The sequence below is a fragment of the Cyphomyrmex costatus genome, unplaced genomic scaffold (genome assembly GCF_001594065.2).
Source record: "Cyphomyrmex costatus isolate MS0001 unplaced genomic scaffold, Ccosl1.0 scaffold10, whole genome shotgun sequence".
Taxonomy (NCBI): Eukaryota; Metazoa; Arthropoda; class Insecta; order Hymenoptera; family Formicidae; genus Cyphomyrmex; species Cyphomyrmex costatus.
In genome coordinates this window covers 3,114-29,708 of record NW_017274954.1, presented here as the reverse complement: position 1 = coordinate 29,708, position 26,595 = coordinate 3,114, and the positions used below count along the sequence as shown (strand labels likewise).

At 34.4% G+C, this 26,595-nt stretch overlaps 2 protein-coding genes across 2 annotated transcripts in view; one reads left to right on the top strand and one right to left on the bottom strand.

Moving 5' to 3' along the window:
* Positions 1-19,079, top strand: part of LOC108783482 (serine/threonine-protein phosphatase 4 regulatory subunit 1) — a 108,645-nt gene extending 89,566 nt beyond the window's left edge. Inside the window, exons 2-11 of the mRNA XM_018552056.1 lie at positions 5,429-5,541; positions 12,245-12,387; positions 12,495-12,662; positions 15,304-15,474; positions 15,584-15,867; positions 15,951-16,176; positions 16,471-16,798; positions 16,934-17,895; positions 17,976-18,252; positions 18,343-19,079. Of these exons, the coding sequence (XP_018407558.1) occupies positions 5,433-5,541; positions 12,245-12,387; positions 12,495-12,662; positions 15,304-15,474; positions 15,584-15,867; positions 15,951-16,176; positions 16,471-16,798; positions 16,934-17,895; positions 17,976-18,252; positions 18,343-18,524 (2,850 nt within the window). The 5' untranslated portion in view covers positions 5,429-5,432 and the 3' untranslated portion in view covers positions 18,525-19,079. The remainder of the gene's footprint in view (positions 1-5,428; positions 5,542-12,244; positions 12,388-12,494; positions 12,663-15,303; positions 15,475-15,583; positions 15,868-15,950; positions 16,177-16,470; positions 16,799-16,933; positions 17,896-17,975; positions 18,253-18,342) is intronic.
* Positions 19,080-21,051: 1,972 nt separating this feature from the next.
* LOC108783102 (uncharacterized) lies at positions 21,052-23,365 on the bottom strand. The gene is made up of 3 exons (XM_018551580.1): positions 23,185-23,365; positions 21,666-22,519; positions 21,052-21,591 (listed from the first exon to the last, which is right to left on the bottom strand). Exons 1-3 carry the CDS (start codon positions 23,363-23,365, stop codon positions 21,148-21,150), a joined length of 1,479 nt encoding a protein of 492 aa, XP_018407082.1. The 3' UTR covers positions 21,052-21,147.
* Positions 23,366-26,595: the final 3,230 nt, after the last annotated feature.

Sequence of the window (26,595 nt, the reverse complement as noted above, 5' to 3'; positions counted from 1 at the left end):
CTCTCTCTCTCTCTCTCTCTCTCTCTCTCTCTCTCTCTCTCTCTCCCACTTTCTTCCCTCTTTTTCTCTACTTGTTTTCTCTTCTTCTTCTTCTTCATCGTCATCATCTTCTTTCTCTTTTCCCTCAACGTCTCCGCGCGGGTGAAAAGAAGAGACGGAAAGCCACGCTGTTGAACGGCTCCGCAAAACTGGTCGCCCGCGAATCGCATGTCTGTCCGATCGACCTGATGCCCATCGGACAAGACCGCCGCATAGTTTCGCTGCGTATATTGTATCTCGTTCGAGATTTACGACATACCGTTCGATCTTCTTTCCGGTATTGCGAACTTGTACGAAAAGATTAGAAAGTCAGCAAATCTTAATATTCTTTCTCTGCCTCTTTTCGCTCTCTTCACCCCCTTTCTCTCTTTCATAACTTCCTAGTATACTCTAGATATGTTAATGCAAATCGAACCGCAAAAAGACTGACGTTAAAAATTCATGTATAATTATCAAAATTGTATATTGTAAAGTAGTGACACAGAGATGATGGATGCAATAAAAAATTACTTCTTACCTTGTAAGAAGAATATTGCATGATACAGACAGGAACACTTATTCGGTGACATAATTTTTATGTACAAGACATCGTAATTAAAAAAATTTTTCTTTAGTAATAGAGGTACTTTTGGAAATAATTTTCTATTAAATTCTTAGTAAAACTTTTCTCGATAATTTTGTAGGAATTCTTTTGTATCGTTAAAGATAAGTAATACGTCTATTATATTTGTCGTTTGGTCTTTCCAATTATTATCACTATATGGAAAATAATTTCGATCGGGACACGATTATATTCTAATTATATATAGAAAAGTTTCCAATTAATTAACGAATTTTATCGTCATGTGGCCGTTCTGTCTCAGCGGTCACAAAAATTCTCTCGCGCGTCGCGTGCGCACCTGTTCAGCTTCCTAAACTACTCGGAAATTCAAAGACGGTGCGATCTTATCGGGCTGTCTTAAAGTCCTGCGGAATGTTTCCGAAAGAGTACGTGCTAGGACAAGTGTTAGTGAGAAGAAAAGTTCGAGTGATGATCTGAAGGTGATCATTCCAGGTATTCATTTATCTTGAATAAAGAAAAGTGCGTTTACCTCCTAATTCTGTCGCTCATTATCTTTCTTTTGCGACACTTAATCCTTTTACAGGACGGGAAAGTCCACTATAGTGGCACTAAAATAATGTCATATTTTAAAGCAATAAAGCAAGCAGTACAATGAAATAATGAATTATAACGAATCTTGAGTTATAACAGAACTACTCAAGACAAAGCTGCAGAAGTTCAAAGCGCTTTCTAAAAATTAACACGTTTCAATCCTTCTTTTTTCGATTGTAAAGGAATTATACTCGCGCTCGTCAAACACCAAACAAGAACGTAACGCTTTTTCCCTATTTACGCAAATTTCATTTTTTACAAGGATATCGTATCTTTCTTTTGCTGCCTATTTAAATTTCAATAGAAATTCTGGACAGCTGTAACTGATTTCTCATCCTTTACAGGTCAAGCTATTCAAGAATTTTTAGTTCTTTTCGTATTTGTTCCGTCCGATTCAATGAGAAGCTGCCCCTATGTTTTACTTTTTCTGTGCGAAATATCTATGTTCATTAGTTTTATTAATACAACTAAAAGAGTATTTTGCTTTTGCATCCTCCTCTTTACTTTATTGTTTCCTCTTTGTGCATTTGTTTCTGGATAAGACAACAGACTATCGAAGTACCTGAGTTCGAACAGAGGAAAAAGGACGTCGGAAACACTGGGAAAAGGATTATCGGAAAATGGGGTGTTTAAAAAGAACCTAATAAATCTACGGAGCAGTAAAAGCGTTCAGGTCATGTTCCGTGTGTGCGGAAATCGCTGTTTGACTACATATTTCAAAAAAGTAATCGTAAATGGTCTATTTTGAAATGCCAGCGGGGATTTTTTTGATTTACGAGGAGATATTTCTAGACGAGATGTACTTTTTTTATTCTTTTATTTTTATAATTTCTGTAAGACACGATCTTTGAACGGAAAAAGAAATGGTATTTTTCTTTTGTCGGATATTGCATTTTTCTTATGAGGAAATTAATTTCTCAGTTATTTTTTCAAATCAAAGAAAAAATTATTTTAGATTATAAATTGAACATAATTTTAACGTCAACATTAATTATAGATTATTTTTTTAATTAAAAAATCAGTCACAATAGATACTTGGGCGCATTTAACTATAAAATGGCGGTTCTTTATTATTGAAAAATTTTTGTTTATATTTTATTTACCACTAAGAATGATAATAAAAATATATCAAAAATTCTTTGATCATATTTTAATTTTAATAAACTAATTTTTATCCTCTTTTATCCATTACAAGTGTAAAGATTAACGCGTCCTAGAATTATTTTTTAATGTAAAGTTGCGATATCTGGTGTAATTTTGTTATCTTACTAATCAAAAGATTAGTTAACAGCAATAAAATAAAAGGATAGTGTGTGCATTTTTTTTTATTGACGACTTTACAGTAAACACTCGATTTCCGAAGCACACAAATTTGCATTTCCAACGTGCTAAGTTTCTTTTCTTTCGCAACTCACTTGTGCAGTTTATCGATATTACGAAAGAAAAGGTCCACGTCATTCGTGGCGGTACCTAAAATTGGTCCTCCCTTGTACACATATATTATGTATATAAATATATATATATGTACACACATTTTATATATATATATATATATACACACAACTACAATCGCGTGAGAAGAGGAGGAGGAAGAAAACGCCGTGTTCTTTATCGATCTTCACAAACTACGGTGATCATGCGCATGGTAGGCTGTAGGGAAGTGTCGGCACCGGGTACTTCAATTTTGGGCCAGGGGGTGTCTGGGTCCGGATAAAATGAACCTAAGTCGTCGCCCTACGGGATACAGGTGGGTAGAGGGCGCCTGGGAGCAGGGTAAGACGCACGTCGCGTACCGGCACCGGGGAGGGACTTCCGCACGCGGAGAACCGCAAAGCGCGGCCGTGCGCGCGCGCACCTACTCCCGAAAATTCCACAGGGAAGACCGTCTTCGTTCTCCCTCGCCTTCGTCGACGTCGTCGTCGTCGTGGCCGCTGCGACTACCGTCATCGCCGCTGCCGCGGTCGGCGGCCATGTTTGCGCCAGGATGGTAGGCGTTCACGGGCGGTACCGTTTAGTCGCGCGTTCTCCAACTACTTTGGAGAACGCTTCTGCCCCACTCGGCGATGCGCTGCTGCGTTTCTGGTGGGGTACCGTCAACGGTGTTCCGTTGGTGTCGCCTCCACCACCGCCGACGCTCCGCCGCCGCCCTCCCTACCTCGTCCATAGCACCACCGCTCGACCCCACTCGCGCGCATTCTCGCATCTCCTCTGCAAGAGGGGAGGGTCCCCCGACGTCGCGGTGGGGTGAAGTTACGCCGAACGGGAAAGGGCACGCAGGGGTACGGGTATAGGGAAGGGTAGCGACGTGATCGAACTACGCGGCGGCGATACTTCGTCTTCCACTTCCTGCTCTTCGTCTTCGATTCCACTCGTCGAGGAGGGCGGCCGCCGCCTTCATGGCCTGCGATGATGGTGCGCTGCCCGCAAACGTCGTCTCGTCTCGTCTCGTTTTCCTTGTCGTACTTGTCCTGATGCTTGTTTGCCTCGATACTTGGTGTTTTCTTCTTCTCCTTCTTTCGTCTTCTTCCTTTATGGCTCGCAGCTTCGAGAGATGGCCATGTTGAAGCCTAACTCGGTTTATGTATTTAATTATCGAACTTATTCGAGTTCGCTGGAATTTTTACGGGACCAAATGCGCCGAAATACGCGGACAACGTGTATGAATAATTGATGAATATAATCAACTGTCTTGAAATTTGCGGCGTTTGCTCTTATATTTTCCTTTTAGCACTTCAACATTGAATATATCGTATACACGGCAAGGTAGACACATGTTGCTTCTCAGTATCTTCTGTATCTTCGCAGATTCCTCTGTCATTTTTCTTGACGATAGTGATTAAATTGCGCATGTTTTTATACATTTAATCATCAAATCGAGTTTATGGAAATTTTTATCATCAAGATAGGTGGAACAAAAGTATCAAACAAGTACCAAGTATATGAAGTTCTTTCGTTTTCTTTTAAGTACAATAATTTAACGGTAGACACATTCCTTTACACAATTATTATAATGAAATCGAATTACTTCTAAATTGCGTCTCCAACTTTTGCAGAAAATGTATTACTTTAAATACATTGGGCAAAGCAAAATGTAACTTTCTTTGCTTAATTTATTAATTAGTTTCTATTATAAGAAACACTGCAAAAAGATCTAAAATTAATCTAAAAGTATCCTTAATTTGTATTATTAATTAATTTGTAGTCTAGATTAATTTATTTAAACCAATTAATTGAGCTACAGAAAGCTTACAATTATTCGCGATGATTGTATTATAATGTAGGAAAAAATTATCAAAGATGCATCTCTGAGAATGATTGAAACGATACATATATCACTGGAAAAAAATCCTGGTTAAATTTATTAAAATTCTAGTTGAGATAACCGAAATTATGATTAATACAATATTTCTGGTAAACTTTACTAGAATTCTTATTTTCATCGGATAATTATACATCCACAATCAGAATTTTAGTAGATTTAATCAGAAAATTCTAATTTGTCCATTTTCCGCTAGAATTACTGTTTAATTCAACCAGACCATTTTTCTGAGTGATGCAATTATTGGTAAAAAAAAAATAAGAAACTTAACGTCGAGTATAATATTAGAGAAAAGAACGATCACACAAAGAAGTGAGATGATGTATGAGTGGAACGCAAACATATCTTAGAAAGCGAATATACGAATGTCAAACACACCATGGGTTGACTTACATTGGAAAATTTCGTTACGTATTCTATCTACTTACCGTTGAAAACAGCAGCACGAAATTGCTATTTATCGCTACACTTCATAGCGATTATTTATATTAATATAATTTAATTAGCTCCACAAAAATATGCAATTTTAATAGAGAGATAGGTTCATCGGTTTAATTAACTAATGTTGTGCGAAACGTGATGATAAAACGGCGTAAGTGATGGGATTTTAAGGCAAACTTAAAGCCTTAAGCAAAATTGGCCAATCATAATTGATTATTCTCCTTACATTCGATTGTGATTGATTAATCTCTTACGGCTTAGGGCTTAAGCTTAAGTTTACGCTTTACTGTTACGGAATTTTGTCTACGGTAGCCATTAACGTTAACATATTTTCCTTAGACTCTTTAATTAAACGTATACCGCATCGCGCGAGCCCCGATTCAAGACTTTACGTCTTGACGAACGCAAATCGATCGATAATATTACGCAAATACCTGGCAGTGATCTAACGTCATCGTTCTGATTTTCTGTTACAGACAAATGGTTGGGCGTATATTGGTGGAATTGTTTCGCGGAGCGGTCAATAACAAAATAACGTTAATTGTCGAAGAAGTCATGCAACTTGTGCAACTTGTTATCAACGATAATGGTAAGTCGCATTCTTCGAATCATTAATCGAACACTGCCCTTAAAATATATACCTTTTGTTTTTTAAATTGCTTGCAAATTTGCAGCAACATTTGAAATCATTGTAATTTCTACAAAGTTTATAGTCTGTGCAAAAATAGCCGAGAAACATTTCCGCGCTAAACAGCTTTCTTACAAGCTTATATTTCTTTCACATAAATATTTTCTTATATATCCTTGAGAGAAAAATTTTATATATTTCTCATAAAAAATTTGTTTATTGAACACCTGTCTATAATTTTACTGCTTTACTTCATAACATCGTTTTTGCTTCTAACAATGAATATAACCGCACGATATATATATATATGATATCGTACAATGACGCAAATTTCAGCTTTTTTCCTAATATTTTTACACGCTGGCATTTCTTTGTACCGAGAGCAATGCTGTGAATCACAAAAAATGTATTGCTGTATTTTTTTTTGCTTCTTTGTATACGTTTGATGTGGAAGGATTGAAAATGTTCATTTCTGAGACAAATCCTTCGCACCACTCATGCATGTCAAAGCAAAAATGTAATTAATTGTTAAAATGCTTTTTAATCATATTTTGTTGTATACCTTACGCTTTTTTATTTTGCATCCTTATTGTTTGTCTTTTATGTTTAAACTTACACAATTGACGTAATTTATTAAATTTAAGAATTATTACGGTCGCAAAATATAGCATCGTAGACAATAATCTTAAGCTACATAATTTGTCGATTGCAAACGAAAGCATAATATATTTATTCGATAGTTGTGATGCTAGCGGAACTTATTGATTCTATGCTGTTTCAATCGGGGAATGCACAAAAAGTTTTTAAAATTTTTCTCTCGTATATTGGCACGATTGTTAGACACTCTTTCTCGTTATTGTCAAAATTATCCAACGTTACGCTTTCACTTTCTAATCTCTGTGACCAATAGTTTTACAAAAACTACAAACACAGCAACGTTTGAAAGCTTACAATACGTAATTCTCCTTTTTTCTTAAAATAATGCCGTCCACCTTGCTGAAAATTGAATTTTTTAAACAGAGATTTGTTCAAATAATCTTGTTTTAGCACAGAAAACGTTAATATTAGCAGCGCCGACGAACTCCTGACCGAAATTTAATAAAATGTGTAAAGATAGTCAAATGTCTGAAGATTTCTTCCGCTAAATTTCCACATTATGTGTAAGTAATATCGCACATATCACGGAAAATCAACAGTATATTTTCGAAAAGTCAAGACATAGTATAACTATCGAAGTCAAATGTCTGAGTAATGTTTTAAAAATAGGTATACTCAATTATGGGTATCAAAATTCGTCGCATATAATTCTTCCTTAACCGAAATAACGTCTTGTGTTTCGCTACAAAATTGGGCATGTCTCCTTGAATGGCGGAGGGAGGTAGGTCGCTTAAGTAACGTGTTGCCACAGGAAACGTATAAATATTAGCAACCAGCTGTATCGGGGCTGTTTCTTAAGGGGAAGACAGGGCATGAGTCGTTTTCGTTTGGGGTCGAAGGAGAGAGCAAGATATAATGCGGCGAAAAGTAAGCGTTATCGTTAGAGGCAACGACGAAAGATGAGGACGATGTGCCCTCGCTTCCGGCATGGCACGCGCCACAATGCCGGAAGTCGCTCGTGGATTCGAGGATATAGCATTAAGCCGCCGTGATATTTATACGAGAGGGCACAGCCCCCGGGTCTCGGACGTAAACCCACTCTGTTCTTAATTTAAACATCGCCATCTCTGGCTACGAAGAAATCTTACGTGGCGCATGCGGGTACCAGGATTTACAGACGCATCCTTCTGCCACCTCTTGATACTCGAGATGTGTGGCAGTCTGTCGGTGCATTATTTCATATACAGTAGAATCGTACGATAATTTTTTTTTCTTGTTTATTTCTGATTGCAAGCTAAAAACAGTCATTAATGTGTAAGTAGATTATAGCGCTATTAAAAATGCTATTATCTGATTCTCACTTTCTATTGATGTGAAATTTTTAAATTAGGAAAGTAAATTAAACGAATATATTCGACGTTAAAAATGCATATATATAATGAGAATACAAATTAAAATACAAAATCAAAAGTTTTAGTTGAGTATCACGATTTATGAAAAACGGATTTTGAAAGTTCGATAATTATGGATACAAGGAAAAGAAAAATAATTTATATCAGCGGTGCAGTTTTCGAAGTGGAACTTGTCTTGACCAGTTTCCTGACATATCTCGATGAACGTTGACCCGATCAACTTCTCAAAGTCTTTTGTACATTGGCAAATTCTTTACCTGGAGTTACAGTCCATCAGTAAACTAGTATGTTCTTTTCCGATCGATTGTGTTCCCTTCAGGTCTCTTCTTTTCGAAAACTCCCTCGAGCGTATCAAATATATTTAATATTTTATAGCTCTTTGTGTATTTTACAGTGTAGGAAAGTAACTCGTTACTTGTATCGAAGTTGCAGTGTAGTTATTTTTTTCAGTAACTGAATTCCTTTTTTCTATATTTGTAATTATAATTTAACTTAGTTACATTTTTTTTTAATAATTAGTAACTAATTTAAGAGTTACTTTATAATTTAAAGCTCGACGTGCGATGCACTTTTCGATCGATTTTCAGCTTAGTTTCTCGTCTTTTTTCTCATCAACCCGCGCGCAGATTACATGCCGATCGCTGAAAATTGATCGAAAAGTGAATCACATGCCGAGTCTTGTTTTATATCAAATTTATTCGTCAACATACAGTCTAATAAAAAAGTAAAATGTTCAATGAACAGTGATTATTACTTGTAATCGAAATATATCTTTATCTCTGAAATATCATAATTTTTATTCCAAATGTATATATTAATTTATTATAAATAATATAGCTTGTAATCTAATGTTTAGTATAATAAATAAAATTAATTAAAAAATGTTAAAAATGCATAAATTAAATGTATGAGACAGAGAATTATTGTGATTAAAATAGCAATACAAAATATTACAAAAATTAACAGAAGAATAATGATTCGTTACCTTTTTAGATAACTATGACTGTAATGTTGCTTTCGATATTCAGTAACTTATTGTGGTAACTAATTTTTGAGATAAAAAACTAACTGGAACTAAATTACTTTTACACAGCAACTTTTCCAATCCTGATTTTCCGTTCTCACAATCCATCAAGAACGGAATAAGATTATTCATTGATGATAATTATTTCTATCAAATTTGAAAAGACACAAAATAAAAAATGTATCCACATCACAGAAATGATAAAAAAAAAATAGTAAACTGTTTATTTTAACATTTTCATTATGCAAAACGTTTTAGAAGAGTAAAAGTAAATTGCAGTACAAATAAATTGATCATGATCATAGAAAGCGATATTTATATTTGTACAATATGTGTTTAAACTTCATCATAAATCGTGATCAGATAATAAATCATGGCCGATTCTCTATATTGAATATTTTTAATGTAAAATATAAATTAATAATAACGCTAATATGTTTTGATGAAATCTGATATCGTCATCTCTACTCAAAGTTCTTTTTTAATTGAAAATATTTTGAGGATGTATATGTTATATACGAGCTTATTATAGTATTTAGATCTCATTAGAATAAAAAAATTCAAAACATGCGTAATATTAAAATTTATTATGTAAATATTTGTGATCAATGATTATCTTCCGCAATATCCGAAGGAAAACAAAATCAGCTTGAAATCTGTTGAGAGACCACCATCAATCGAGATCCGCGCAATACGAACATAGTACATGTTGTTCATCCAGAAATGGTGAAGCACACGATAGCACGAGGGATGATGCGATTTTATGTGCATCTCGATGTGCGGCTACCCTAAAGGTAGCAGTGTCCTAACCAGCTATTTTTAGGGGCGAACCGCGGAACATCTTGCACCGTGAACACGTGCCACCATTGGTGTTTTTCCGTAGGGGAACATGCGGAAGGGGGACAAAATACGTGCATCAACACCGGTTCAGGGGCACGCGACACGTATGCATTTTGTTGGGCGTTTACATATTTTTGGATATGCCGCCCGACGAAGGGAAGTCGTCGGATCTCCCCTGATTTTTAGTGGGAGCGTTGACCTTTCAGCTATGAAACTAGGGGGGCTAGTATAAAATCTCAGCGTGTTCTCCAGCCCAGCTACGAACGCGCTAAGATGGTCTTGACTATCGCTAGAGATCCTCAAGTAACAAATTGGACACCTTTCGTTTTGTCCGCCATATTTTTCAGGATCTATTCAAAATAAAATGAGATAAATTATGCGTACAATAGAATGAGACATTCATGCATTCTACTTTATGCATTTATTACATTTTATCTTAAGCGTTCTGAAAAATATAGCGAACTAATCAGAAATTGTCTAAACGATGTCCAATTTCTTATTTGAGGATCTCTAGACGATCTTTATACGTAGATATTATTAAAAAAATGACGATCGAAATAAAAAAAAAAGACATTTTTTTCTCTCTTTAACTAAAAACTACACTGGAAACAAATTTACTGAATCTTTATACATATTTCTTTGAATAGTATTGAATAAACATTTACTTATAGTAAATAAATATTGTATTTATTCAATAAAACCATGGTAGTTGAATCAAATTAATGGTTTTTATATGAAATAAATGTATGTTTGTAGTAAATATTTACTCAGAATTATTCATACAAATATTTATTAAAATTTATTTTATTATAGTGTATTTTCAACGAAATTACTTTAATTATAGAATCTATATGTTTATCTTAGTATGTCGTGTCTTTCGAGATATAAGTCTCCATTATTATGGAAATTGATTTTATTTTTGAAAAAATTAATTCAATTATTAGCGATAAATTTATCATAAGTGCTTACTTTTAATAAACTATACGACGGAAACAATAAAAATATATAACGGAAAGCTCAAAAATAATATTTTTGCGAATTGATCAAATTCACAATTGACGCTTTGTGATTCAATAGGTCAATACACGTACATTTATCGTCAAATTATAATAAATAAAAATATATATATATATGTACTTTTTTTTAACTTTGATTACTATTATTTTTTATCTGTCATATGTTTAGTAATTTTATATCTTTCGAATACTACATTGAATGTCGTCGAAATCTCAAAAACAAAATTTTTTAGATAACTGCTTGAAAAGCACATTCATCTCAATGTTTGATATTTTCTACATTGTTACTACTTGCCAACGAGAAATATAGTATGATTATATTTAACTGAAAAGAATTATAAGAAAATGATTTATCGGTATTTTTATCATTAAATTTATTGTCTAATTACGATGAAAACATCTTCTGTCATAATCTCTATATGATTTAATTAATCTCGAATCGTAAGAAAGGTGTTAAGAAATAAGCAATGATTCCGAAAAAAAAATTTCACCCTCAAATATACGTCCAACAAAAATATTTTTCCATATATCTCATGGAGGGGAATACTACTAGCATGGTGATTCTAAATCTTTGACCGCTGCAGGATATTTTTGACACAAGCTAGAACGAGAAAATGTGCACGCTGGACAAGGGAAAGGAAAATAGATTTTCGCTGATGATGATTAATAGCCTGAGTAGAACGTGCAATGGCCGAAAAGTGTACCCTTCGAAAAATCTCATAAAAACTTCAGAGAAAGAAACGAAAAATAAGAAAAGAACGATGAACAAGGACAAAATTTTCTTGAAAAGTGAGAATAGAAAAGGAAGGACAGAATGGAAAAAACGAATTCAAGGTTGTTCAAGGATCTTAAAGATCACGGTTGATGAGTCCGCAAGATGGCACGCACATCACTTTCTATTCCTTCTCTTAGTTTCGTATCCCCAAATACCCTCAATTCTTTCCCCCACCAATTTAATCTTTTGGTCTATGGCCTAAGGCCTATCATGAGGCCCAGTATAAAACTTTTGCACTCCCGCTCCTAGCATCCCCCTCCTTCTAGCTTTTCCGTACCAACGCCGATGTTCTTAACGAATCCTCAGTTGATGACTACATCTCAAGAACGCTTCTTCTGCGAATATTGCCGTGTAAAGTACGAAGTGTGAAGAAGCGATAACATTGTGGTAGCACCGCTATATGGTTTAACCCTAGGTTAAATCTGGGAGAAAAAAGGGATTTAATCTTCGTTCGAACAGTATGTAACAGATGCGACATCCGTTGAGTTTTTTTTAATAAAATTTATACATATAATTATATGTATTAATTCCTGTTGCTCAATTCTAGCTTCAAGAAATTTGAAAACATTTGCGATATCAGATTTTTATCAAAGATGTATTAATTCAAAAGACAAATCAGAAGACACGGACATGTCTCAACGATAAGAGCATAGCGCGAGACCGATCATGTATATATTAACCAGATCGCGATTGCGTAAACAAAAGAAAATCTTTCTGTATAGAAACTTTTGAAAGACTTACGAATTTATAACATTCTTCTAGAAGTTTCTAGAGAAAAATTTTCTTAGGAAATATAATGTTTATTTTTGAAACATATCATTCGACTAAAGAGATTAAGAAAACATAGCGAGTTTATTTACATTTGTTCTGGTTAATTCGATTCCACTTAAAGTCCCGATCTTTTATGAAACTGATTGTACTTTTAGAAATAAAATTGGAAATGAATACATGATCTTCTACGCTCTCAAAAGTCATACTAATGTACATTTTCTGTTCGCAGATGCTTTGGTACGATCAGACCTGGTGGAGCAAATTCCGAATGTGGCGATTATCTGCCACGAAGCACCGCATCTCTTCGGCGATGTTCTCCGCAATCATCTACTGGATATCGTGATGAAATACCTGAAAGATCAGGACAATCAGGCAAGTGAATCATGTCCTTGTTATGTTTGGAATCCATGTTTTGATACCCAAAACAGAAATCAAAATATTTCAGTGGCGATGTAAATATTGAGACTTTTTCTCCATAGGTACGACAAATGGCCCGAATCGCACTGACAATGTTGATGAAACGAGGCCTCTTTGACAACGACACAATCGAGAACGTTATTTGTCCTACAATAGAAAAACTTTCCTACATGTGGCAATTAGGATCCCGCGATATGGCCGACGAACATGACCGAAATGCGAACATCTCCGTAAGTTTCTCGTGCTTCATTCGTCTTCCTATCTTCTCGTATTCTTATTCTCTCGTATAAAGTAAAAGATAATAGAAAATTTCCAATTTTATATATTATTAATAATAGGAGAATTGACATAAAAGAGGCTGTACACAGAATATTCTTAAAATTACATTTTTAGTTAAAGAAGGTTATTCATGAAAGTAGGATAAACGGTGTAATAGTGTAAAAAAATCCTTATGTAGATAAGAATAGATATTCCTTTAAAAAAGGATTTTTTGTATTTTTATTTTTTTATATTTATTCTTATGTGTAACTATAATTACTTAAGACATTTCGATTTTTGGAGATTTGTCTTTTTGTATAGCCTACTTTACGTCGAATTTTCGTTGATGCGCGAAAAAAGTTTCGAAATCTTATGTTCGCGCGACTAGAGATACATACGCAGCGGTCGCGTTTCTTCGCATGCGAAATCGGGAATACAGCTCTCAGTATTTACGGATTCCTCCTGAAAGACATGGGTAGTGAGATGTTCTTACGCAATCGCGTCTCACTATCTTGTCTTTCATGCGGCGTCCGCTCGCCTCGGCAATGTTGCGCAAAAACGAGAATCGCATGATGAAAATTACACGATCTGTCGCGCCAACGAAAAAACACGTCAAATCGAAGCAAGAAATTTATAACGATAAGAAGATAAGGAAAATGAGAGGAAAAATAGGAAAAGGGAAAGAAAAAGGAATGCAAGGAGTTTAGTAATACGTTTGCGAGGTAAAAGCACTTTAAGAGCAAGATTAAAAGAGCAAAGAATATTTAGCCATCGTCGCTTGAAGATTTCCATATACAACGAAAAGAAAAAGGATAAATGGAGGCGAAGGGAGCATAGAACGTTCGTGAAAAATACAAATACTGGCATCCTGACGAAAGAGAGGGCATACTTTTACCATCAAAGTTGGTTTGTCATAGAGTTCGACTATCACAGCCAGCTTTGATGATCAAAATTGTGTCCGTTTTCAACGCGCTCCAGTGATTAAGACCAAAGGCAGAAAAGGAAGAAATCGAATGACAGAACAATAGAGAAGTAAAATACGTGAGGTTTGAGAAAAACGATGAAGAGGCAGAGACGATACATTGGAGGAACGTCGTTACAACACCATGAACAGGGATATACCTTTTGCGGTCCGATACATCAAATTGGTTGTGGAATGTTTCGAGTCATATCACAGCCATTTTGATGAGCTGGCCCGCAGAATTGATCGTCGAGAAGATTTCACTTTTTGCCGTCGGTACCTGTTGAATCGATAACACATGCGACACATCTGGAGATAAACGGAACGAATGACTGTAAAAAGGTCTACCGGAAAACAACTCTAGCGGTATGTTCACATTTGTATCGTCAAATTTCATAAGAGATCATGTGATCCATTTTGAAAATCACCACACGAAACTATCCAAGTCATCTAAAGCGTCTTGATGAATAGCGTCAGAAAAGGAACGCGATCCAATCGTCAAATTGGTTGTGGCGTGTTGCTCCTCTGAATTTCATATCACAGCCATTTTTGACGATTTGGATCGCCGTTTTATGCATCGCCCTCCGTTTACATCGTGCGGAAATGTGAAAGAATGTATGTAAGAATCATCGTACGATGCTTTGAAGATATTCTCGGTTACAGAAGAAAGCGTGCTCGCGTTGCTCACAAAGTGGTTGTAATATGCTGATGTAATGATGCTCATATCACAGCCAGCTTTGATGAGCGTTGCGACACTCACAATTCGACGAATTAGGAATGTGCGAAAGAAATTCACGAAAAAGTTTTTTTTTATAATATATTTTAACATTTAAGAACTAAGTTTGGAATATTGGAATAGGGAGAAAACGTTACAAATAGCGAATAAGTATAAATGAAAGTTCTTATCAATATTGTAAAAAGATATGTTTTTACATAATTATAAAAAAACATAATTTTTTTACAGTAAGGTAATTTTATATTATATATATGTTCACACACATATAAATTTATATTACAGTATCCCCGTATGTTTTTCAAAATGGAAAAGAAAACGATTAATTTTTCACAAATATATTTGATTAAATATCTTTCTCGTGCAGTTTAATTATTTAAATGCGATTATGCAATTTGTAACAATAATTGAATAAACATATCTGTATGTAATCGAAATATGTTTATTTTGTATGCAATAGTTGTATATCTTATATACAATAAACGTTAATCTATTAACTAATGCACATTTCAGGAAGGGCTACTAAATAAAATCGACTGTTCCTCCCATCAGAGTGGTTGTGATGTGGTGTTATTGATTCATATCACAGCCAGCTTTGATGAGCGGAACGGAACGATGTATCTCACCTGTTTCTCTTAATATTTTATAAATATTATTTATTATATACCTGTAAAAATATTGTTTTTATTGTAAAAATATCGTATTTATTGCATGTAATTATATACTTAAGTGCACATGTTTACATATACTTGTTTAGCTATTTAAGAGAACTTCAATTTGCGTAGTCAGAAATAATTTTAAGAAGCGATTAAAATTAAAACATAAGTTTATTTGCGATAATATATATGTATTTAACGTTAAATATCTCGTAATGCTTATTTATTTTTCCCAATATTCCATATTTTATATTGATTCGCAGCTCATGTGTAGATTGGCACCGCTGATTGGTAGCGAACTTACAGAAAAGGTCTTTCTGCCACGATACTTAGACCTATGTGAGGATAAAGATATGATGGTGAGAAGAATCTGCGCTACTCACTTTGGGGAAATGTGCACTGCTGTGGGAAAGGAGAAACTGTACAGCAAATTGGTAAGTCTTATTCGTGAATGTAAAAATGGAATACTAAAGAGTTAATGAATATATTTTGATCTAATATAAATGGTACTGTCTTTTACTGATATATTCGAATTGTCTCTAGATTCCTATGTTTATTGATCTATGCGGTGACAGAATATGGAATGTGAGAAAAGCGTGTGTCGACGTCATGATGCCGGTCTCTTGTTGTTTAACGCCTGAGCATCGGCGATTGTTACTTGCGGATATACTAGTTAAGCACTTAAACGATGACTCCAAATGGGTACAAATATCGGCTTTTCAGATACTCGGACCGTTTATATCAACTTTCGCCGAGCAGTTCGTCGAAGTTACTTACAATAAGGATGGTGAATTAATGTATATCAGTAAGCAAGATAATCATCCCAGGTACATACACACAACGGCGTACTTTTCTATTGTCATTGCAATTTAAATTCATGTTAATCTAACTTGAATGCATATTTGTGCAGTATATGTTACTCATACGAAGGAATCTTTCCTATGAAGAGCGTGCTCAAAAATCAATTAGATATGGAGCAAGATATGCTAGCGAATACCAAATACAGATATAATACTAAAAGTCCATTTTATCTGCCTGTGATGAATGTGAAACATGAGGACGTTAAAGTATCCGAAGAAGATGATTCCGTGAAAGAAGATGATGATTACCAAAACACAGAACTTGACCACCCAAAAGTATGTAAGAATAGAACAATATATATTATAACATTATATATATATATATGTATAACATTTATTAAAATTTTTTTTATATGAAAACTACAATAGACGTTATACTTTTTATTTCAAATTTTTTTCTAGTTCTAGAAATTACGAAAGATTTTAAACATAAATGTTATTTAAAATAAATATTTTGTTGTAATTTCATATCTCAAAAAAAACTCTTGTAAACTTATATTATGAATTTATTATGTATGTTATTTAAAATTACTTAGATATAAAATGATATTTCTATTATTTGATTTTCAGTCTTGGTGTGAAAAAGTTCTTCAAAATGAAAAGAGAGAAACGCGTGAAGCGGAGAAATACAATCCATTTTTATATTATTATATACCTCCAGATATACCGCTAGATGATGAACTTACTCATGCCGCAAGGCAATCAGCGATGAATCGTAATAATGTCCCAAAGGCAGCAGAAACTGAACAAAATCCCATCGAAGAAAATAGTTCGTCTTGCTCTTCCGAAAGTCCAATTCTTGTTTTAAATTCGAATAAAGATGATTCAAATATAAACGAGCAATTAAACGATGATTCAGATGTAAACATTTATAAAATGGTCAAATTTTCTTCCGAAAGTGCAGTTCCTTTTGTGGATTTGAATACAGATGATTCCAATATAAATGAGCAATCAAACGATGATATAAACATCTGTAAAATGATAAAATTCTCTTCTGAGAGAATTCCAAATCCTGTTATGATTTCGAATATAGATGATTCAAATATAAACGAACAATCAAACGATGATGATTCAAATATAAATGAGCAATCAAACGATGATGATTCAAATGTAAACGTCTCTGAAATGATCAAATTCTTCAATAAACAAAAAGAAAAGCAAGATGACGATAAACAAACCGAAAAGCAAGATGACCATTTTCCAAATATAGTGTTTGATTCCGATTTGATGGACTCGTCGGAAAAGTGCTCCCGTCGATGTCGAAGATCTTTTCTAAAAACTCCACGAGAAAGGTTAGAGGAGTCTGTCCTCTTACTGTCCTCTTACCTCCCTGTTCCAGAGAAAAAATTTTATATATATGACGAAGACTCCATGGGCAAGAGCGATGAATCTTGTAAAAATTTAAATACGAAATATAATAAACAAGAGATCGTACCTCAAGAATTAATCAATTATTATGTATCAATGGCAGATCCGATTCAATGCGTGTACATGAATGCCGAGATTCCACATTATTGTGCCTTTAGCTTTCCTGCAGTCGTGCTCACACTGGGCAAAGAGAACTGGCATTACTTGAAGAAGGCTTACCAGTCGTTATCGAGCGCGAAACACTGGAGAGTCAGACGTACTCTAGCATCTAGCATTCACGAGATTGCCATGATTTTAGGCGAAGAACTCACTGCTTCTGACCTCGTGCCAATTTACGACGGTTTTATTAAAGATCTAGACGAAGTCAGAATAGGTGTGCTCAAGCACTTTGCGACTTTTCTGAAAATACTCAAACCCGTCGATCGCTGTCAATATCTATCAAGACTGAGCGATTTTCTTGCCACAGATAACGAATGGAACTGGAGGTTTAGGGAGGAACTGGCTACACAATTGCTCGAAATTGTAAGTCTATTCAGTCCGAGTGATGTGGCCCAGAGTATCGCACCATTGTCTTTCCAATTGCTTGTAGATAAGGTTGCTGCTGTTAGAACCATCGCGCTTGAAGTGGTAAGATAATTGAACCCTATCGCATATACATTGTAGTTCATGATTATTCCATCTATAAACTTGAATTTAAATTCCTTCAGATCACACGAATAATGTGCTACTTATCCAACGAGAATGCTTTGGTAACGTCTCTTATTCATGAACTTCGAGGGACTTTAGTTTTAGACGCTAAAAAGTGGATACATCGGCAAACTTATGCACTTGTATGTGCCCACCTGATTCGCAACAACGCGATTCCGGACGAGAAGTTTTCTAAGGAAATGTTACCATGTTTGATCAGTTTATCGCATGATAGAGTACCTAATGTAAGATTAGCCGTTGCGAGAACTATAGCAACAGACGTGATTACGATGGGTGGTAAGTATTATTAAGGTAACATATTATCATCATAATATATACCGTGCTGATTTGGTCGTTGCATCTTATTTCATATATTTTTATTTTCAGTAGATAATTTGGGCATAGACGCAATGGAAGAAGTGGAAAGAACACTTACGAAAATGCGCGTTGATGTGGACCGAGATGTACGAGTGTTAGCTGGAGGTGATGAGCAGCAAATAGACATACTAGCTTATTGTTCCTCTGACGAGAATAACCAAGTTGAACAAGCAAGAAATATACTATTTTAATAGTGATGTATTCTGATCTCATGGATCACGAAATCACTGTGGTTTTATATACGAGGATTATATAAGAGGAAAATGAACTTCTCATATATACAATACGATATCACAAGATGCGCCTTGGTTCTTCTTCCACACAAATGACTTCTTATAAATGATAAGTCAAAAGTGTGCAACTAGCTGTGAACATCAAACTTTGACTGCAATTTGACATACATATATCAGATCAAATAATTGCAATTGCAGATTAAAGTTCTATATTATCAGACAAGCACAAATTTCGTTTGCTGATTGATTGATAGCGGCCAATCAAAACCGAAAATCAAGTTATTTACGGATATGGTACTTGATCCGCGTATCAAGTGCTTGGTGTAAACTAAGGCCCGTATTCAGAATGCGCTTACAACAATGTTTTAACGTACTCTTAATATGCTATAGTTTACATTATAATAGAATTTTATTATAATGTAGCATATTATAGAATTTTAGAGATAAAAGCGCGCTTTTATCAATAAAAACGCGTTCTAAATACAAACCTAAACCATAGAAGAATTAACACAAGGCTGCGGGTCCGATATTCTCAATTTTGATTAATAATCGTTATCAGCCAATCAGCAAGCAAAATCCATTTCTCTGATAATGTAGGACTCAATTGCAAGATAGGTCGACGATGTTAAAACAACGCTCAAAGTTATCGAATATAACATTCACAATTTAAGTAGTCGAATGATAGGTTAAATTGCAATTTATGCATTGATGACTGATTTGCATCCTTTTAATCTAGGACAAAATTGTGAATGCCAATGCGCACGGTATGCGACTATCGATACTGATTACGTAACGATGCAGAAGTGAAAAACATTTGTATGTATGCGTGAATACGTGCACGCAAAGAATAGGTGCGTTTCATCAATGTGATCAATTTGTATATGTAACGCTATGCGTTCTCCTGAATAAGTCAAATATTAAATAATTGAAGGCGTTACATTAGCATATTGTCTTTCTCATTCGCTTAATTCATTTCACGATTGTTCGATTATACAACTTTCGGGACAATATCGTGTATCGTTATTTTGTAGCATTTTTTATTATGCACTTAGTCAAGAGTGAGACGCAGCATATATATAACATCAAATTAAATATGGCGCATTTTGTTTAAATCAGCATTTACGAATGTGCCATGCACGAGAATATTTTGCAGATTGTCAATAAATGTGTCTGATAATTGACATATCTAAAAACATGTTCGATGAAAGAAAAATAGATACTAATTATATCTGCACGCTGTAAATCTTAATCTTCATCGATAATTGTTATTAATTATTAAAAGTCCATTTTACCTTGCATTTAAAAGCAATCTTGTCCATCAAAATGTCCAGAAAAAATAAAAAATGTTAAATTGTTAATGGTTGAAAACTTATACTGTGACGACGTAATATTTCAATTGTAATAATATTTATCGCATAAACATGTTATACAATATTTGCTTTGAATATTTTTTGACAAATTGTTTATAGAGAGTGTATCATCTAGCGTATTAATATTTAGATGAATTGTACGTTTCTCTCTTTTTCACGCAATATACTTCGATTCTTGCGTTATGCCTAAATTAATAGAATAAAAATGTTAAATGGTCGATTGAATTTTATTAATATTTTTTAAGTCAGCATCACAGAAAACGGACGTAAGCAAAAATTGTAGAAAACTTTATAAATATTGTATGATATCAGATTTCATAACATAAAAATGTACGAATTGCTGATAGAGCAAAATCCTGCGCCATTTAATTAAGAAAAGAAAGCAGAAAACGTTGTATAGATTCGTATCTATTTGCACGGAAAGTATACGCTCGTTAACATTTTGTAACACGATTATTAGCAAAGGGCGGACAATCGCGAATCTTATGTGATTTAGTGACATTAAATACGTTAATTGAGCTACTACAAATTTACTCTTTAAGCAATGAACGCCCTCGTTATTTGTGAATAGTGAAGGTGAAGGAGATATTGTTTAAAATGCTGTATAATATATTATGTATTTGATAACGAAACTATGAAAAATATACATCAAACGATTTGTTATGCAATTATACAAAATACAAACCGTGTTGTACATGGATAATTATTAAGCAAGGAAGGTTCACGAGGCTGTAACAAATTTTATTCATTAAATTTTATACAGCGATAACGTTTGTAATTTGCGAATTTCCAGAATTTCATCGTTTAAATGATTTTTCGGGATAAATTGTCACCGATTATTAATTGCATTTTTGTAACTTTGAAAGTTCCTATGTAATGTTAAACATAAGCACATGATCCGAAATAATAAAAAAATCTTTGTACGAAAACTGTTACACAGAAAAAAATCAATAGAATAAAATGGATTTTAAAGAATTTCATACTTCGCGAACATTCCTTATCGAGAAGCAATTCGAGATCCTTGTTCATGACACGCAGATACATGTGAACAAACAATTTTATACATTTTAAAAAACCGGAAGATTATAGTACCACATAAAATCACATTGCTGTTTTACATAACATTTCTTTAATAATTATGGTACAGAGAACATCGCTGATACACTGCAAAATATCGATCGCCAATCATCGTCTACCGAAGGAAGAATCTTTCAAAATATTCCAAGGAACTTACCCGGAGGACAGGCCGGCAATTGGCACGCTTTCTCTTCCATCTCGGTTTCCGCGTCATTACAGTCGTGCAAGCAATGCCGCCACCTGATCTGTCGACCCTTGCCGCAGGTGACGCTACAGCTGCTCCAATCCATCCACCTGCCCCACTTGCGACGTGATCTCCTCGTTTGATACTCTCCTCGCGCGAATCTCAAACCGTTAGAATGCATTCGAGATGACCTTTTACCTGCTAAAATCGCTTCCTTTGCGAAGCGCTGGCGATTGTCAGTGTTCTCGACAATCTTGGATATAGACCTCAAAATGTTTTTCTTCTTCAAAGTGGCCTTCGGTTCCTCGATAATCAGGCGTTCTGCATTTTTACAGGAATTTCCTTCACATAGAGTTTCATTACGATTATTCACATATACTTGCAGTTCGTTTATCTGAAAACGAAGGATTTCTACACTAAACTGTGATATAATCTGTAAGGAAAATTCCTGATGAAAATATTTCTTACTTTGGCGATTAACTTTTCGGCAAGATCCTTCATTTCTTCGATTGATCTCACAGCAGGATTACCTCGATTTTTTCTGTGCCTTGTCTTCTTACTCTTCGTGTCTCCGATTCCTTGTTCGGCGTCTTTGAAATGTGTCGATTCCTTCAAATTCTCATCATTTTTTAAATATTTAGACATAACTTGCTGATTTCTCTTCGCTCGCAACTTTGTTTCCTCGCCCGATAGTTCTACAGACATCTCGTTCGTGCGATCGTACTTTTCTTTTTCTCTATTTTGGTTGTTCTCGATTCTCAGCATGTTGGATTCATCCGAATGAGCTTCCGCCTCGGCTTCCCCATTATAGAATGACACATTTTCAGAATCGCTTGTTTTCTGGCCAAACACGTTTCCGAGATCTTGCTTTTTCAGTGTAATCTCCAATATTACATTATTAGCTTCCTTTTTTTCAGCGGAGTCGAAATTTGGGGCAACATTTGTGACGTTAACATCGTGAATTTCATCGCTCGTATTATATTTCGGTAACATAATCGAGCAAGGACTAGTCTCGACAGAATGATCCGTCCAATGATTAGGACTAATAAACGAAGGCTTATCCGTAGAAATCTTTTCGATACGAACGTGCAATTCCGCTTTTCCGGTGTGCACGAAAGGTAACAATACAGCGTTCTGTTCTACCAAACTTCTATTATTTATTAATGACGCATCTTCTTTCCGATCAATTAAGACTTCCGCTTGCTCGTTAGCACTGTCAATATCATCGATGAAATAGTTATTTCCGGATTCCCTTTTCTCTATCCGCGACTCATCGATTGTTTTGGCAGACATTCCGATTTTTTGAGTATTATTTCTTTTGCCTACAAATAAATGAGATAAATAGAAAATAATTCATATTGAGAAACTAAAAATTCAGATTTACACTTTTGGGAAGTATTTAATATCGTATGCTGTACATTAAAAGTAGATCTTTATTTTAAATACTGCGCGCATAAAAAAAAATATTAAAACTTTTTTTTTTTCAAAATATTACTATTGGGGCTTCAACTTGAAGGTTGAAGGAAGTTACTTGAATTTTTTCAGATTTTTTGAAGCGTTTTTATTGTCCCAAATAACGCTCGGACGCGAACGACCCTGGAGTCGGAATTAAAGGTGCCGAAAAGGACGGTCGGAACTAAGGGTTAATATATTTAACAATTTTTAATATATTTAACTTTAATTATATATACTAAATTTTTTCAATATATAGATACAATTTGAAATATATTTAAAATTTTGTAATTATAAAAATATTATATAACGTTCGTTTATATATATATATCTAAAAATATAATTTATTTTAAATATATTTTCTAGATCAAGAATAAAGAATTCAGATAAGAGCAATTTTTCTCTTAATTTTGAGTGTTTTATTCTGAGTTTTATTTAATTTGTAAAAATATTCCTCGTAACATACGTTAAGAATTAAATGACCATATTTAAATGAATATTATATATTTAAAACGAAAGATTAACGAGAACATACTTGACTTTGGACTTTTCGTTTTTTTCGTGACGAGCTGATGCGAAGACTTCAAAGTGTGCTTCTTATTTTTATTTTTCGTCTGAACGTTGTGTTTAGAATGCCCAATGTTTCCCTTCATGCGTTTCCTGCGATGTCCGTTTTCCGACAGAACTCCTCGTTTGTGTCGTGATTGTGAAATCATGGTGTCCACGATGGTATCAGATTGATTTTCATAATCTGAGCTTGATTTTAACGTCGAGTCACTAAATATGCTTGTCTCATCGGTTCTATAATGGAAATTTTGTGGAAGCGAATTCCCGGAACTCGATTGACGATAAACGATCGGCTCATTTCTTTTAACGCGTATATGGCTCGCGAGATTCTGATCGTTCATATCATTGAAATCCTCTGTAATAATTGGACCGTTAAAATCCATCAAAGTTCTTGTATTTATGCTGGCGTTTTTGTACTCTTCAAGATTTGTAGCTCTTGCTGCTCGAAATCGCAAGGTTTCGTTCGGGAATCCTGATCCGACAATTTTGAGCGATTTATTTCCACGAAATGGTCTTTGCTTCCAAAAACTTTCGGAGGAGTCATGCGCTAGTTTGTCCTTTCGAGGATCTACAAAGTAAACGTTTTTTTCTGAAAAAGAATGCAGATGATTGAGCGTCAATTTGATTGAGCTTATATATATATATATAGATAGATAGATAGATAGATAGATAGATAGATATGAGCTACTCAGAAGCTAAATCTCTTAAAATTGATTTAAACTAAAATTTATGAAGTAGAAAATAAAGAAAGTCGATAAAATCATAAATTTATGATCGTTTGTTCTAATTCTGAAATTCAGAAATTTATAAAGAATGAGATCGATCAGTTTGACATCTAAAAAGCTATTTATTATTCGTTTCAATAAGTGTTATACATTTGTCGCCTTTGCAAACTTTTGCAAAAGCATTCGAAAGGAAAGATAAAAAAGTTAGACAAACTATGACAGATATCTACTTGGATATGTTTTATTTTCGGTTACGGCGAGGCAAAAGAGGAGCGTCAATATCCAAACAATCGAGTGGATTGCCAGTCTCGGCATAACACGATGCGTTGGGGAGGAACCGATAAACAGAATGAGTAATCATGAGCGTTTTCCAAATTGATTAGAGACGTTAAATTGAGTGAAACGGACATGCCTCCCTTTGTTACAACTCGATTTCATCCAATTATCGGTGAGAAAACAGAAACGAGATAACATGGCCCGAATTTACAATCATATCTACATTCAAGTCGTATATCTAAAAGAATTATTGATTATTCATTAATCTTTTATTATTTGTATTTTTCATTATTTATCATTAAATGGACTATGCAGTTATCATAAATTTATGTTTAGAATAAAAATGAAAAAGATTTCCGTTTTAAGTGTTATTCACTTCTGTATATTTTTAAGAAGCATCAGTCGGAAATATTTATGCTGTTTATCAAGAGGATGTTTAATTACATTCAAAATAGTTGCTCCCGCTAAATTAAAAAATTCATTCAATTAATATAAAAAATGCAGAACTTTTTATTTTTTCGTAGAACTGTAAATCATGAAAAGTGCTGGAGTGCTTGTGGTTGTTCTCCTTATAACATAGAATAATGCTAACTTCAAAAATCCTGATATCGATCTCTGTGAAGTGTGCACGACATTGTATGTTACTTTAAATTTGCACGACATTGTATCATTTTAAATCCGTTTGCCTACATACTCGCTGATTACACACACCAATAATTCATATCAGTTGAGGTCTGTGAACTGATAAAATTAATCAAGTTTGAGCCGTAGATGCTCAAAGACGCTTCAAATATTTATTCGACCAATAAAATGGCCGCATAATTTTATGACTAAATAATCTAGTAATCTCGAACGCTACCATAAAGTTCTAGTAGAGAGAAGCCTAAGAGCGGCCATGCCCGGGATTTAGCTGTTACTTTATTTTGAAAAGCCTCTATGTCCACAAAACGTGGACATTGAACTATGTAGCCAATGTCCACGATTTTTGGTTCAAATCTTCCCAATGTCCATGATTTAAAAAAAAATGGCTCTGAGGTACCAAAATTGGAACTAAAAGGGTCAAGTGACCAGTAGTGGGGATATTCATTAATCAACATTATTTAAATTTCCATTATTTAAGATAGAGAAATATACCGTTTCTCAATCTAAAATAATGCAATATTAAATAATGTTAATAACATTAGTTAACACAATGATCAGAAACTCTCTTAACACAATTTATATTTTGATTAATATAAAGGAGTTGTCTAATATTATAAAAAATTCTTTTATTTTTATTAATATTTATATAATAAATATATATGTTTTATACATTTTTCAAACATTACTATAAAAGTTACAACTTTTAAGTTAGTTTTCGTTAATTTAATTTTATTTTCATTTTTTACTAAAAATATAATACAACACATTTTCCCGTCCCACTTTACAGACTGCGGACTGTCGGATATACAAATATTGAATATCCGGTGTGGTTAAAAAATGTGATGCATACCATTTTCATGATCCACAGCATCATACACACAACCAATCGCACTGAACAATATATTACAATTTTTACAATATGCATTAATAATATGTATATAAATGTATACGGATACAATATACAACATAAATCTATACATGTATAAAAAATTGAACAAAATACAATATGCGGTACGTATATCATTATAAAATATAAATATATACACAATTAAAATATTTTCGAAAAGAGGTTATTTGAAAAGCAAAACGAGAGACGAACAATTGCAGAAAAATACTAATAAAACAAGGTGGGAAGGACCAATTAAAAACACCATTACCAAAAGAACTGTAATACACCTTTTGGATTTCTATTATTTGGTCGCCTCTTCCACTTCCGAGATTCATCAAAAAACTACTACTGATACAACTTGAACAATCTTCGATTTTCCACCTACGATACATTCCACGTAGCGCATACCTATCTTCGAAAAAATCGTCTTAATGTTCCAGCAATCATATTATGTCCCAATTGCAGATTCTCCATATGGTACGTGTAATAGACGGTACAGATTGAGCCAAGTAGCGATTGCATACGAACGACGCGACGGATACGAGACCAATAGTAAAATCGTTGTAACAGCCGGATCCTCGACTCTCGTTTAACACACGACTCTAACGTCGACGAGGCCTTTGTAACCACGATACTCTGCGAAACACTCAAAGAGTGAGCCATTAGGCCTACAGGTAGACGCGACGCGAGGCACTCCACTTTCTGGGGCGGTAATGCCCGCATCCCTCGTATCTTAGTCGTGGTTACTCCCGGCTTATCGGCCAGTTAGACGCTGGTTTTACGAGATAAACTCGACAAACCGTTCAACGAGACGAGAATTGAGCACGTATTGCAACGATTTCGTTAC

Bases quoted from the DNA above. Each gene is read 5' to 3' on its own strand.
- LOC108783102 (XM_018551580.1), bottom strand. From the start codon at position 23,365: ATGATTTCACAATCACGACACAAACGAGGAGTTCTGTCGGAAAACGGA. The intron at 22,520-23,184 runs GTATGTTCTCGT...ATTTATTTGTAG, and splicing joins AACGAAAAGTCCAAAGTCAA to GCAAAAGAAATAATACTCAA. The intron at 21,592-21,665 runs GTAAGAAATATT...CTTCGTTTTCAG, and splicing joins CCGAAAAGTTAATCGCCAAA to ATAAACGAACTGCAAGTATA.